Below are 15,479 nucleotides of genomic sequence, written 5' to 3' on the forward strand. Positions count from 1 at the left end.
TTATATATAAATGAGCCTTTTGCTGAAAAATTGTGATTATAGTATAATAAAATGTGATTATAATATAATAAGAGGTACAGTGAGTGATGGGAAGAAACACAAACCAAAGCAGGACAGAGGAAAAAAAATTGAAAAATTTTCTTAAAAATCTCAGTATTGATGAAAACTTGCTGGATAACATTCAGATTGCTTATTCACCCTGGTAACTACTTTTTCCTTTTTGTTTATCCATTTCACTTAATGATTTTCTGTGTATTGTTACAGACATCTCAACAGTGAGCATGCGCTGGATGATAGAAGTACAGCCCAATGTAGAGTACAAATGCAGGTTGTACAGCAGTTAGAGCTACAGGTAAAATAAAATTTATTTTAATATTACCTCAGTATTAATCAAATCCAATTCTTGACAGCAATAAAAAATGAGTTCTGCTTTTCCCTGTGTGATTGAAAACCAGCTTTCAAAACCTTCTTGTACTAGTTTTAAAAACCACCAAAAGAAACTGCAGCTTCATTTCCTCTTTCCTAAACCATAACTTGTAAAGAAATAGGAAACGTACCCAGGCTGACTGATTGGAAAGCCATCAGTTTGTATCTAATGCTTTTATACCCACCCGGGGGGGCTGGAGGAGGGCGAGGGGAATGTGGTCCCCTTCACTTGGAAATGGTTGATGTTTATTTCCAAACGCTGCATGACCTGGCTTGTTTGGTGGTCTTTCATGTACTAATACTCTCCATGTTGTTCTATTGTTATTATTTATTATTATTATTATTATTATTATTATTATTATTACCTTTTTTTTTTTGCTGTTGTAGAATTTTTATTTTTTTTGCAAACTGCCAAAAGGGGGTAAATTGGAATATATTGGTTGTGATGCAGAGGTATGAGCTGTTTGTGTAATTGCCTTTCCAAATGCTTCTGAGTCCTTTCTGTCTCCCTGCACCTTGCTGCTCTGGCTGGGTGGCTGTGACAGTGTGTCTGTGTGTAGGCAAGAGGTTAGCAAAGAAGGGGAAATTAAAACAATGTTGTACATTATATAGTTACCAGCTATTGAAAAACCTATTTTGTATGCAAGACAGCAGTGTAGAGATATATGGAAAGCCTTGGGCTAAGTACAGAAGATAATTACATTTGGAATTTTACTGAGTTAAGTCATTTATAGCTTCAAATAGTTGGAGAGAAAAATCAGCAAAACCACACTTAAACTTCTTGTTGTTACTTTTCAAGATAAGCATTTTTTAAAAAATGCTTTTTATCTTCTTATCTTACAAATTACCCTTTTTCTTTCATAGATATTTCCTAAATTTTATTTTCAGGAACATGCTGGTCATGACACTCTTTCACTATTAGCTGAAGCAATATAAACTATTTTAATACAAGTTTTATAAAAATCAAACTACCAGTCATAAAATATCAGAGTCTTGCAGAAAATGTTATGAGAAATAGTCTGTTATTTTAACAAGTTTCTTGGGAATTAGGAAAAGAAAAATAAAAATCTACAGTCTTCCTGGTAAACTGAGATATGAGATAATCTTTCACCAAGGTGCAGTAATATTGAGGCTGAAGGTAAATCCAGATTCTTCAGTTACAGTCAGCTTGAAAAACATTAATCCTTCTTTCCCACAGTCACTGGGAATGGCTGTGCCTGGAACTACAGGAGGATGCACTGTGTTAGACAGGGACAGGACAGAGAGACTTGGTTCCCACCTCTCCCTAAGCCCATGCCAATATTTTTGAAAGGTTTATCAGCAGTGCATTCTGCTAATTGCTCTAAATGACTTACAGTTACAGCTTCACACCGTTTAGTGCTGCCAGTGCTCAGAGTCATTGCAAGGGAAGGCAGCATAAGGTCCACAAGACAAGACCAGACCATAATTTCAAAGTGGTGTGAGGCCAGAAAGTTCTGGATTTAACAATCATATGAGCAGGGTTGTTGGATGAACTAGAGGCCTAATTTGGGCTGGAGTGTTGGTAACAGTGAGGCCATCTCTGCATTGACCAGCAAGGACAGGTGGAGGAGGAGGAGGAGGAGGAAGAAGGTGATCCAACTTCTGAAATTTACCTGTAGCTTCTCGCTTCTCCCTCTCCTATCATCCTGTATCAGTCCTCTGATAGTTCAAAAAAGCCCCTAATTATGTAGAAGGATTTGCCCTCCAGTCCCTAGTTTGTCTGACTGTGGCCTGTTTTTGCACAGAACCATAATTAAACAATAGCATAGTGCCCAGCAGTGGGGTGTTCAGTGATGTGGTCTGAGGACCACTGAGCTGATCCTCAGGCTGTGGAGCAGTTAGCAACAGAGTGATGACAGGGCCTCTGCAGAGTGAGTTTTGTGAGGTAGATAGAAAAGAGACCCACAGCCTTTACCCCTGATCTGCAGCCCTGGTGAGCAGCTTTGTCTTGCAGTGGAGGTGGGAATTACCAGCTTCAGGTCCAGCACCAGGGCAAGACCTACATTCCCCACCATTTTATGCATGTACAGCCCCATCAAAACAAATTCCTATCACCAGGGATATACTTCAGGTTTTGAGTGTGATGGACCCAAATGCTATCCTTTTGTTGTTGCTGATTATGCTGTTATTTTACTCATGATAGTTTTATCAGTGTTAGCGATAAGTGTAATATTTTCTAAAGTAATTTTTAATCAAAATTTTGGAAAGAAACAGGTCAAATCTGTTTTGTGTTTAATTGCAAATGCCCCTTAGCAGAAATCTTGAAGTTTGGTCTTAGCATTTCCATCACAAACGTACTTCAAAAATCACAGGCAAGGTAGAAATCTTCTCACATTTTGCTTTGTTTAAACCATCTTGAGAAAATTGTTTTTTGCCATTATAAATAGTGAAAATTGTGCTGCTGAGTAAAACACAAACACAGGAACATACCCATGTCCTTAGCTAGATGTTAGCTGGAATAGGTTATCCATTTTACTACCTTTGAGTGGGAAAACATTTCAGGATAGCAACAGGGCTATGAGTCTAGAGAAGAGTCTGCTAATGGAAGAAGACGAAGGCAGCTGGCCATTTTCAGTGCAGTGAAAACACTGCTTGGGACTGTTTTCCTGCAGCATCCATTGACACTTTTGAAAAGTGGATTCTAAACCTTTCTAGTGTACAGGCCAACCAGGCACGGAATGTTTTGGCTGCCTCTTGCACTGCCTGTGACTGGCTTCCTTCCCCTTTGTCCCTGGTCTGTCCAAAATCCTGCTGCTGAAGTGCTCTCCCATTCCTCTTGAATGCCCTCACTGGGTTTTCATTTTCCCATTCCTGATTCTTGCCTTTATTTTTTGTCTGGTTTTCCTCCTGCACAATTTCTCCATCATCTGTGTTTCTATTGCCTTTCCTCTTGCTCCTTGGTCACTGCCTTATCTGGAGCCCCTTGTGACCTGTGCTTTCTGTGCTTCCCTCTCCTGCCTTTCCTACTGGTATAGTTTAGGATTTAACCTCTCCAGGGCAAGCTGTGTGTCTTGGTGTCCACATTTGCAAGGCTTGTACCTTCCTCTGGACGTATTTCTGGTGGAACCATAGTTAGGCACTCACATTGTACGTCCAGAGGTGAAAGAAGTCTCACAAAATCAGGCTTATCACGGAGAACTGGATGGCTGTCTGAAAACTCCCACCATGCAGAGCTTTCCAAATGGATACAGGAAGAAAGAAGGAAGCTTCAGATGGGACTATGTTGTGTTCCTCAGGCCCATGTACAGAGCAGATTCTTACCTCCATGTCAGAACTGTCCTTGCCCAACAACATTATCAGTAGATTAAGAGCATTTTCCTGCCTGTTGACTATTCATTCCCATTTCTGGACCATCTACACTCCAATGATTGCCACCAGTGAGAATTTGCTTCCACCAGTGGCTGAGCAATCCCCCATGGCTTCTTTTGTTTGACCCCACTGACCAGAGGGGCTACTAGTGACACTCTAGTTTTATATCACTACTGCTTCCTGACCTAGGGGAAAAACAGTTTAAAGAAATTCTTCAGATTTTTTTACTTCTCTTCAGTGCTTTGAAACCGAGAGACCTCTATTTTTCATAATTTAAACTCCTGCCTAACTGGGTGAGTGTTTGAATTCCTAGACTATGACAAAATGCTAGCGTGTGTCTGCCTGAAATGTCGAGAGGATCTTTAATAACCTCCATCCACCAGATTCGGCGTTAAAAGCATTGCCGAGACGATGAGTGGAAACACTACAAACAAGGACCCCGGCGGTGGGAGGGAGGTGCCCCTCTCCCTCTCCCCTCTCCCTCGCCGCAGGGGCCGGAGGAGGCACGGCAGGGTGTGCCCTGCGCTGCCCGGGTGCCATCCCCTCCTGCCGCCACGCCGGGGCTGGCAGGAAGCTCTCAGGTGCCTGCCTTTTATTTATTTTGGCTACGAGATGTTGTTCTTCTGCAGTAGCCTGCAGACCAAAATTTAATGCACAGATGACCCCGCCAAGCAGCCCGTGTGCCCGGAGACTGCTAGGAATGAGGGATTGCACAACTGAGCTGCGCGGAGAGCTCAGCTATTTCTTGGCTTAATTTGTTTTGTATGAAGCACAGCAGCTGAGGGTGAGCCCTCTCCTTTCTCTGGAGAGGTTCTCAGAGGGAGAAGTTCCTGCTGCAGCACTGAGATAAGAGCCTGTTGCTGCCCTCAGCTCTCCTGTGGAGTGTCCAGCTCAGATCAGGGTGAGATTGCCGGAGATCTGCCATAGGTGTCAGGTTTTCTCTCTTGCCATTGAGGTTTTTGACCAAAAGAGGAGGAGCCATTTGAAAAGTGCAATGATACCATTTTTTCCCTTTATTTCATTCCTGTCTTGGAAACTCCAGTGCCAAGTTTTATCCCATCATGGCACAGTCTCAAACCCTTTGCCTTGCAAAGAGCAGGACAACCTCGGCCATAACGTTATGAGTGGGGATTTATGATCAAGCCTCCTTTTATATACACTTAGCCCCACTTTACTGCTACAAACAGATGACAGTGATAAGGTGGGCAGGTTGTTTTAAGTTTTGTTGGAATGTGAGCACAGATCTCCTCTTGGCACCAGGAATCTGGCTTGTCTAAAGCAAAAATTAAGCTCCTCAATAACTGGCATTTGTAAGAACCTGATTCAGATCCTTTTGGAAGCAACAACCTTTATATTCATCATGTAGGTTAACAACACCCCTTTTTCATTAGTATTCTTAATATCTTTCTTTCATTAGTACTTCTTAATATCTTCCTTTTTTTGGAAAAAATTCTTCAATTTTTTTTTTTTTTTTTTTTTGAAGAGCAGCTGGAAAAAAAAGTCCCATTCACACATTGAAAAAAAGTTCCTTGTTTCCAAAAATAATGAAATCTAGTGTCTGTCCAGTGCATTGAAATGCTCTGGGAAGCTGACCAGGCTATGTATGCACACCAGTGATCCAGAGACTCCAGCTGTGTGGATCTCAACCATAAAATACAAGAGACATTGAGAGCAGGGGCTTCACCCTAGCTCTTGGGCCTGAAATGGCTGATGCAGAAGGATGACAACATGAGTCCAGTGGCATTGGGTGCCCAGGGATGAGTGTTTTGGGGTCATTACTGCTGCTTTCAGCCTTTCCCACCCCACTGCCCTCAGGCTTACGCCATAGGGATGCTGGCAGCTCCCACAGCAGGTCCTACCCCATTCTCAGGGTGGCCCTGCTCAGGTGCCCAGCCTTCCTTCCAAGGTGACCCACCAAGGGCTCTGCCACCTTCTCAAGCCAAATCAAGGTGCTTTTGGACCCACGGCTGTCTGCAGAGCCCTGTGGAGGTGCCTTGTGTGGTTCACCACCCCTGGCTGTGCTCGTTGCATGTGCCACAATGCCTGTGGTTCATGTAAAGCCACAGCCCATCTGTGCCACTTGTTCTGTGCTCTGAGAGAAGGAAAACACATCCTAGAACCACTGCCTTGCTTTCCTTCTGCTGTGCCTCCCGAGCTGGAGTGGGGCTGGTTAATAAACATGATTCACTGTTGTCTTTTAGCTGTCAAGGCTGGAGTGAAGCTCTTGGTGCCAGCAGGTCTAGCTCTTCTCACTCGAGGGCTAATGCATTTTGCTTTGGGAAATGGTGACACCCAGCACCATGCGTTCACTTTACCTCACGAATAGCCCATATACAATTTCCAAACTACTCAGCAGTAAAACTCTTCTGTCTCATGCCTCGGTGCCAGCTGTTTAATTAGGAATAAGCAGAGGCTGGGTTTTATTTGTACGACTAACAGAGGATTTTTTTCTTTTCTCTCCCCTTCCAGCTTGCAAAAGATAAAGAGCGCCTGCAAGCCATGATGACACACCTGCATGTGAAGTCAACTGAACCAAAAGCCACCCCTCAGCCCGTAAGTACTGAACTGTGCTGAAAGCAAAAACCAAACCTCACAACAAACCTCTCCTTCCTGTTCCCCACTGGAGCCCACGCTGTGGAGCGTGGCCCATTTCAGAGCCGGGTGTGGGGAGGAGATGGGAAGTGCAGCCGGGTTTTGTCATCCCCCTCTCTTCAGGGAGTTTCAAAGTCAAGTTTGGTTCCAAAGCTGATGCATTGGGCCTTTTTTTGGCCTCATGTTATTTGCTTTGCATCAGTCTGACTTGGATGAAATCTTAGGAAGTGTTAGGAAGGAGTTGTAATTAAATTATATGTAGTATATTTATTTTGCTTTCTCCCGGTCTGACAGACATTTACTGTAGAAGTGACTCTTAACTGCACGTTCTGATGATAATCACGGTTGCCCGGTATCAGATTTTATAGTGTTGAAACTGAGAAGGGAAACCTCCTCTACCCCAGATTGCTCTTTGAAGAAGGGGGAGTAGGGGAAGCAAGTGGCTTTGCAGCCCAAGAAAACTCCTGGTTACCCCCAAACCCTGGAAAATCCCCCATCTCCTTCCCTGACTGAAATGACTCTTCTTCAGCTGTTGTTTTCTATCAGCCTCTTAATGCTGAAAATGTTCCTGGGAGCTTCCAGTGATTATTCAAAATGGAGAGAGTGCTTTGCTTCTTGATTTTAAGATTTGTAAGATTTAAAGGTACACTGGCTTTATTTGATTTTGCTTTGAGTCATTGTGTGAAAATTAATTGAGCGTTGACAATCTATAGTTAGTACCAGCAATTTTAATCAATATGCAATGATGCAGCATAATGACAAAGTATTGGTTTATCTGTTTTGACTGATTTTTTTTCTATAAATAAAGCAAACACACACCCATATATGTGTGATTTATGGTGATAGAAATAAAAAGGAGTCAGACTATTAACCCAGCAAATATGGTAGCCTGCCAAGATGCAGTTGGTAGACAAAATTAATGTCTGAAACAGAACACATTACAGAGATAGAGAACATAAAATCATTAAACACTTTGCGCACACATTTTTACTAGAAAAGGATTTCTCAGTTTCCATGTAGTTGGAAATAAATGGCTGCAGAAGTGCATAGGGAGGCTACTAGATAGAAAATTGCAGCCTATTCAGTAACACTGGAGCAGATGTCATAGTCAACGGGAAACTTCCTTGCCTTTTTGGAGAGAGTTGAGTGGTAGGTACAAACCCTTCCATTTAAGCTGTTGAGATGCCTAAAATTGCTTGGTCTGGTGGACACCAGCCCTCTAGAGTAGAAATTACTGGCAGTGTCTATAAAAATAGCATTCTTCTGGTTCCTCACATCCATCCCAGACCGAACACAAATGCTTCAGCACATTGTTGGCAAAGTGAGTAGACCCAACAGAATGGGGAGGAGGTGTGGTTTCTGTAGCTCTTACTGGATTAAAAATTAAAACAGCGGAATAATCTGGGAGTCTCAAAGCACTCTGCCTTGAGGCCTTTCATAACAGCAGTGCCCCTCAGGAGGAAGGATTACAAACTGAAGGGAGGAAATCATCAGAAGGAGAGCGGTGTTTGGCAAGGCTGCTCGTGATCGATGCCGGGCCGCCGAGGGCAGGGAGCTTTGGAGGGTCTTGTAGGCTACGGAGATACCAGGCGGTGTCGCCATGAAGATTAGTGTTAACAGCTAATAAACAGGGAAAAGCAGAGGAAAAAAACCCGTGAACGCAGGGGGAAAAGGGCTGTCTTGATTAGTATTAAAAATGTTTTACATTCTGGAAAATTATAGCTTTGTTGGGGACCTCCTACTAAATTTATTTTTAACTGCTCTATTGAAAATTCTGTACCACTAGTCAACATTATCTCTCAGTTGCTCAGCACAGTGTTTCTTTATTAAAAGAAATAGGCATGAATATTTTTGACTGAAAAATTAATAGCTTTTGAATTCATACACAGCAGGTTTTCTTTTGCAAAGAAGTCCAATATCGCTGCACAGCACTTCTATAACCATTTATTTAGAGTCCAAGTCAAACCTTTGACAGCTAGAGCAGTGTTACAAGCCAACATAAAGAACTCCAAGATGTAAACCAACAATAGGCAGTCTGTGTGAGGTTTGCCATTGTCAAATACATAGATTGTTTGGATTAGTTTATGTAAATGTACTGTTGTATTACCCTTTGGAAAAAAAAAGATCACATTTGTGTATGAAAAGTGGTTTCGTTCACAGGCAGCATTATAAATTCCTTATCCTTTAACTTACATGTTAGAAGTAAAAATTGGTGCCTGACAGGCCTATATTGTGTGGCACTCTGTTGTTGGATTGAAACTGCCTTCTTTTCATTTATTGAAATATAGAAAAATTTATTATAGATACCATCTGATAAATCAGAAATTATTAAAATATGTATAGGTGAAGCATTTGAAAATTAATTATAAAATGTAGAAGTATAGTGTTTTGCATAAATTGTGCTTTCCTAGTGAAAAAAATACACAGGCATTGCATAGACTCTGCTAGACCCTCGTCCTTTTAACTCAGTGGGATAGGACTTTGGTAAAAAGATCTGATGACCATTATTGCACTGCAAAGTAGTCTTTACATCCAGTAATTAATTTTTTTTTCTGCCAACGTAACTAATGCAAGGTATGTGTTAGAACTAATATATTACGGTGCTTTGGTGATTTTAAAGGAAAAAGCGACTGCAAATCCAAACTTAGCAGTGAGTTGGGATTTAAAATTACAGCCTTTTCATGACTGTGGAAATGTTTTTATTCTGCTTAAAGGATCTTAATGCTTGTTTTAAACTATTTTGTTACTGGCAGGTAATAGAGTGTATGAGCATCTGTGTTAACCATGTGCCATGTGTAACCCACACTGACCACTTGTGCCATCTTTGCCTTTTGGGCTTCAGACAGTAGTTGAGTGTGTGGTGTTGGACCAGTTTGGACCACAGCCAAGTTCTTGAGGGTTGTGCATCAATTCAAAACTCACCCAGCTCTGGGGGAAGGGTTGCTTGTCTGATTTAGCCATGTCCATCCATCCCATCCCCACCTTTGTGTGTCTTTAGCCGTTTGCAGTAATTTTGAGCTTGGGAGGGGTGGTGGAATGGCCCCTGCATTTCAGCCCACCAAGGCATCTGCTCAGTAAAGCTCTGTAGTCCTACTAAAGTCGATGAGATTTAAACACATTCCTGTGTGGAGTAGTGGTGATGGCCCAAATCATTGGCAGACTGCATGGGCAGGGAGGTGCTGTCACTGTCTGGTGCTGCTCCCCAGGGGCTGCTGGGCAGACATCAAGAGGTCTGGGGTACAGGGGAACATCCCAGGAACTGGTGCAGTGCTCAGGATGACCTTTAAGAACACCCAGCTTTATAATAAAAATGCTCAATGGCAGCAGTTTAAAAGAAAACGGAGCCATCTCAGAGCTCAGCACTTGGAGCAGGCAGCGTTGTTCCCGTCCATGCTATGCGTGTTGTTTTGGTGGGACTGAGGGGCCTGAGCAAAGTGAGAACAAAGCCATGAGACAGAATAAGCTGTGACATGTTTTGGTAAGGTGAACTTTTTTTCAAGGTGAAAAAACAAAACCACAACACAAAAGCCGGAACAGCGATTTCTCAAGAACTGTCATCCTGCTTTTGCTATTAAGGTACCCCCCCAGCATGCTGTTTTCATCGGTGTTAGCCATCAGCATAAAGGTTTAAATGGAAATGTGCTTTCTTCTGGGAGGATTAACTTGTGTTGAAGTTCATAGGAAGGGAAGGAGAAGGAAAAAGCATCAACCAACAAGTAATTTTTCATACTAGGTGCTATAACTATCTTTTAAAAATAGACAGAAAACTTTTAAAGGCCCTTCTGGCACTCTAAATAAGATACACTGTTAGATATCCCTTCTTTAATGTATTTTTTTTTACCATAACCATAGCAGTTATGATTGTTTTGAAATACTGTTTTTAGCAACTGTAATAACAAAGCATTAAAAAAAAAAAAAGTCTTTTAACTGTTGAGGTAATGACTGAGCATTTTAGCTGCTGTAGCCATACTTTATAGTTTGAAAAAATAACGATATGCAGCAATAAAGAGAGATTCTCAAGCACAACAAAAGCTGTTTTTATATACTGGTTTTCATTAAGTCTCACTCCTCAGCTTCAGTTTCCTTAGTATTCCTGCCAATAACAACACCTGCTAAGTGATTGCTGCCTGCCAGGCTCTGCATCCAATACACTGATGTGTCCAGGCTGAAACAGGGAGAGGAAGACAGAGCACTGAACAAAGTTGTAGGCCCAGTATTCACTTTCTGTCTCTCACCCTCAATGTCAAGAAAAGGAATTTCTTCTCCAAAGTAATTCAGTCCCAGGGGCTCAGTGCAGATAAGTCCTCAGCCCCAGATGGGTCCAGAGCAGCAGCACACATTGCAGGGGAGTCAGTGGGTATGGCTTCACTGCAGCCCTTAGAATCTTTTTTTTACTCCTTTTAAAAGAGTTTCAGTGGTATTTTATGTGCTGCCAGTATTGTCATGTAAAATATTTACACAAAAAGAAATCAGACTTAGTGCTAGTGGGAGAGCCACTAACTGGAAATCTATTTTTTTAAACTGGGTAATAGCGTGGGTTGCCTCTGCCTTGTTTATATCTGAAGAAAATAAGCAAATGACTCAGTTTTTACCTTTAATAGGGAGACATGGCTATTTCTTGAAAGGAAAGGTTAATAATAAAGTCCTAAGCAGGATATTGAACACTGAGACAATTATGGGAGTTTTATGAATGACCAAGTTAAAACAGTATGAGGAAATAGTCTCAAAATCCAAAACTGAACAAAGCAATCAACAAAGTTCAGTGACTGAATTTGCAGAATTTTAGGACTTAACAACTTTTGTGAGATTTGGTGTGTTTTCTGTTGGGGTTTTCTTTTGTGGGTGTTTTTTTTTTTTTTTCTTTAATTATTATTTTTGGGTTTGGTTGTTTTTTAAAGGCTGGAGGAAATCCTCTCTCCCCCCATTCCCAGGAAAATATTACAAAAACATTTTAACTCCTTGGTGTAGGGGTGAGCTCTGAGTGCCCACATTGCTACAGTGCAAGAGTTCTTGCTTGTTGAAGTGCTCACTCTGTGGCTTGGGCTCCCTCCCCTCTGCCAGCAGTGGTACTCATCCAAAAATTACAGTATGTGGGAAACAGCCTGTGTACAAAATACCAATGCGAACAACTTTTCTAATCATAGTAACTTGTTTTTAAATAGCAAATGCAAACAGGGAGAAACCATGTAGAGTTTCCATCAGGAAAAGAAGCCCTCCCAGCCCAGGCCCTCCCTGATCTTTGCCCTGCACAGTCATCCACAGCCGCTTCCACGTTTCTAATTGACGCCAATATTAAGATTTAATAGTTTACCATTCAGATTAATAATTCAAGATGGCAACAAAACCAACACCATTCATAATTTGTTATTCTGCTCTAATTCACAACCGATTTTTCAGCCTTGGCGCTATCGACGCAACAAAGGAAGCGGCAGCGAAAGGCTGTGGAGGGAGTGCAGCCCTCTCCTCCCTCACCCTGGCTCGGGTTTGGGGAACCCAGCTGGAAGAGGAGAGTGTCATCAAATAAAACACGGAAAACGGAAAAACTTCGCTAGCGATGGACAAGGTCGTGTTTCATTAACTTGTTGGTTCAGGCTCACAAATGGTCGTCGGAGGTGAAACGCGGCAGACTCGCTGCGTTCCAGCTTTTTGTTCTCTCTTTCCTCACAGACTGCAGTCATGTTTAATTTGGAAACTGGGCTCCTTTGGCAAATTAGCAATTAGAACAATTTTGTGGGAATATGTATATGTGTCATTAGGTTTCCTGCAAATTAATAGCGAGAGCAGAGGTCAGGCAGAAATTTTCCACTTGACTGCAGCTCCTCTGTTGAGATTTGGCACTTTGTTTTGGAACGGCCACAGCTGCTCAAAGCCACAGTCTTCCTTTAGGAACTGTCTTTTAATTAGTTTACCTCATAGCCATTATTACAAATATTACTGCCTCCCCTCCTTGAAATAAAATTACTGTTTCTACAAAATATTCCGGTGACATCTTGCACCACTGCACATTGATGGTGGGGTCACTTGGATGCAGCGTTTAATCATTAGATCACCTCCATAAGCATCTCCTAATTAGAGTCCTTACAATACAATTTTATCTGGTAATTAGCTGAGATTGGCTGCTTCCTCTGTAGCTTATTAGTGGCAGCCCAGCAGTGGGTGTGAATCACAGTGTCATTTGTCAAGCCTGTTAAAGCCCCCCCCCCCCTTTGCTCGTCCTCTTCTGTGTTTATTCCTCATCGCTACCTATGCTGTAAAACCTAAAGAAATTTGACTCGATTCAGATTCTTTAAGCAGGGAATGCTGACCTTTGTGGATCCTTTCTCAAGCTTCCCTAGTAGAAACAGATTAAATGTTAAGTTTTTACATGCTGAAAAAGGAAGGGGGCTCTTTTGAAATGGAGTAGTTGGGAGCCATAATGATGAAGCAGGAGCAGTGATCTTTCCAACGGGAGGGCCCGGCTGCCAAGCCTGCACTGAGAAGGGCACTTAAAATTGATGCAGATTTCCTCACAGTTATTGGACTGTTAAAATGTCCATTTAGAAACTGAGATAAAATACAGTAGATTTAATTTCATGGTGAGACCTGTCAGTTGCACTATTATTATCATCACTGGTCCTTTTATCATATGTAATAGATGGATAACAGGGAGACATTACTATATATATGTCCCTAATCAGTGTCCTTAAATCAGGCCAGTCAGTGAGCAGACTGGGTGGCACATGGTGGCAATGCATGGCACCAGGGGAGTTGGAACCTACAGACTGCAGGTAGTGGTTCATGCTGGAGCTGGGATCAATACCTGCATTTCACCACCTTCACCATTCCTCTCTGTGTTCACGCTCCCTGGCTTTGCCACAAAGTGTTAAATATTTCCCACTGGAAGGCAAGGAGTCATTTGTAAGCACCTGCAGGGAAAGGTGGGTGTTAGCAATTCTGCTGCTCACCACCTCCTTCCCTTGGAGCAGCATCTGGGCTGTGCCAGGAGTTTGTGGCTGGGGCTTCCCTCGGCTCCTTCTTGCTGTCAGGAAGGACAAGGAATCAAAATTTATCTTCCCTCAGCTAAGCCCTTTCTGTGGGCAATGGGCTTTTTGTGTTGGTATCCTCTCTGTAATACTACAGCTCTTTATTTTCCACTACCTTTGTTTTGGATAAATCCTATTATTTTTTTAAAAGAAACATTATTTGTGGCTATTAACTCATGTGAGGGATGCTAATAGGAGTTTGCTTATCTGCTTACTTTCATACAAGGAAAATTAATACAGTGCCTTATGGATAAACATGAGATTTTGGGGGCATAGCTGCATCATGTGCCTTGCCTTCATCTGAGAAGGTTTAATGTCTAGCAAAAAAGGAATTTTAATCATGAACAAAAGTTGTAAAATTCTGGCCCTGTTAAATTCAATAGGAATTTTGCTACTGACTTCAGTGAGGTCAGGATTTCACCAATATTATTTGTGAAACCGCCTAAGGGAAGTAAATGTGGAAGTAGTCAAAGAGCCCTTTTCTTGGTCGTCTTCTGTGGTGTTGTAGTTAAGGGATTGGATTGTTTGTTTAAAACACTTCAGCAACAGAAACGTATTGGGATGGAGCATCATTTTTCAAAGGACGTTGTAGGGCAGAAAGAAAGGGTTGAGGAGGAATGTGGATGCTGGTTATATAAATAGGTTGTGTATCGAAAACAGTCGGGTTGGAGCTGGGTTTGATACCCAATCCTGGAGGCAGGTGTGTTTTACAGCCTGCTGTGGCACGCTGCCACACCAGTGGGGCCAGGCTTCGTGCAGGTAACACCAATGCCTTCCATCCTAGGAGGGAAAAACAGAGTGGTGCCACTTGTGCTGGGCTGAATGCTCACAGTATTTCATGCACTGTGATTAATTAAATTATTCCAGTGTTAACCTACTCGGGGCTTTGCTTTTAAAATGGATGAGCAGAGAAGGGGAAAAAAAAGAAAAGCCAAAATGCTGAAGAGAGGAGATTGTGTTTCTTCCTAGCATGTCCCTAGGAAAGTCTTGTCTTTTATTTTAAGCCTGATGCCTTCAATGAAATATCCAGGAAGACTGATTAGAAGCCATGCATAATGATAGCATGGAAATCAGAGAGGTGTGGGGTTTAGACTGTGAAACAATGAAACTTGAAGTAAAATATTAAAATGATCATGTACGGTGTGAGACCTTCTATTAAGGCTTAGATAAAAAATCACGATTTGTTCTTTAGGCAGCAGGCTATGTTGCTCTGTTTTTTAAAGCTATTTGGAAATGTATATATGTAATTATTATTTATTTCCCTTTGCTGGCTCTTAACGGAGACATTAAAGCAGCACTTTGTGCTGAAGCTGCAGTGTCTGCTCGTAACTGAGGGACACTCCAGTATCGAGGGTTTCCTCTGCAGCCCTTAACCATCCAGAAATGCTGTTTGTAACGACCCCCTCGTCCTTCCCTCCGCAGCTGAATCTGGTATCGAGCGTCACACTTTCCAAGACCGCGTCCGAGGCGTCTCCGCAGAGTTTACCTCATACTCCCACCACCCCGACTGCGCCCATCACTCCCGTCACGCAGGGACCGTCGGTCATCACTACCACGAGCATGCACAACGTCGGACCCATCCGGAGGCGGTACTCGGACAAGTACAACGTCCCCATCTCTTCAGGTAAAGAGGGGTTCTGCTGGCACAGCCCTCCCCCCGTGTTCGCCCGCGGCCCGGCGGCGTCGGGCTGTGATGATAACAGAACAACTGCTCTTATTTAGCAGATATTGCCCAGAACCAAGAATTCTATAAGAACGCAGAAGTGAGACCACCATTCACGTATGCATCTTTAATTAGACAGGTAAGCTGAGCCAAACACACGCGTCTGGATTAGGAAAAAAGTATATCTCCCTATATGTGCTGGATTAAATAGATTTTCAAACCTTTGGTATGTAAGCGTGCTCAAATGCTCAAACCTTTACTATAAGGGTTTTTAGAACTGCAATATATAACATAATTGCTTTTGATTAAGTATTACAATACGATGTGATTATTAGGAAATTCATTTCACACAACAGTGAAAATGAGCCTGTTTAAAGATGGCAAGTCAATTATCACAAGCTACAGTAATCTCTGATCCCTAGAATTAATCTGAGCTCTAAATAATT

The 15,479-nt window shown here is 42.3% G+C and overlaps 1 protein-coding gene across 3 annotated transcripts in view; it reads left to right on the top strand.

Moving 5' to 3' along the window:
* FOXP1 (forkhead box P1) overlaps positions 1-15,479 on the top strand; it is a 174,464-nt gene that overhangs the window by 136,826 nt on the left and 22,159 nt on the right. For 2 of the 3 annotated variants that reach the window (XM_053989267.1, XM_053989269.1), the window contains exons 10-13: positions 265-352; positions 6,226-6,309; positions 14,793-14,994; positions 15,096-15,172. In XM_053989267.1, coding sequence (XP_053845242.1) covers positions 265-352; positions 6,226-6,309; positions 14,793-14,994; positions 15,096-15,172 — 451 coding nt within the window. Of the gene's footprint in view, positions 1-264; positions 353-6,225; positions 6,310-14,792; positions 14,995-15,092; positions 15,173-15,479 lie in introns of all 3 variants that reach the window. The other variant, XM_053989268.1, reaches the window with a different exon arrangement.

The sequence above is a fragment of the Vidua macroura genome, chromosome 13 (assembly GCF_024509145.1).
Source record: "Vidua macroura isolate BioBank_ID:100142 chromosome 13, ASM2450914v1, whole genome shotgun sequence".
Taxonomy (NCBI): domain Eukaryota; kingdom Metazoa; phylum Chordata; class Aves; order Passeriformes; family Viduidae; genus Vidua; species Vidua macroura.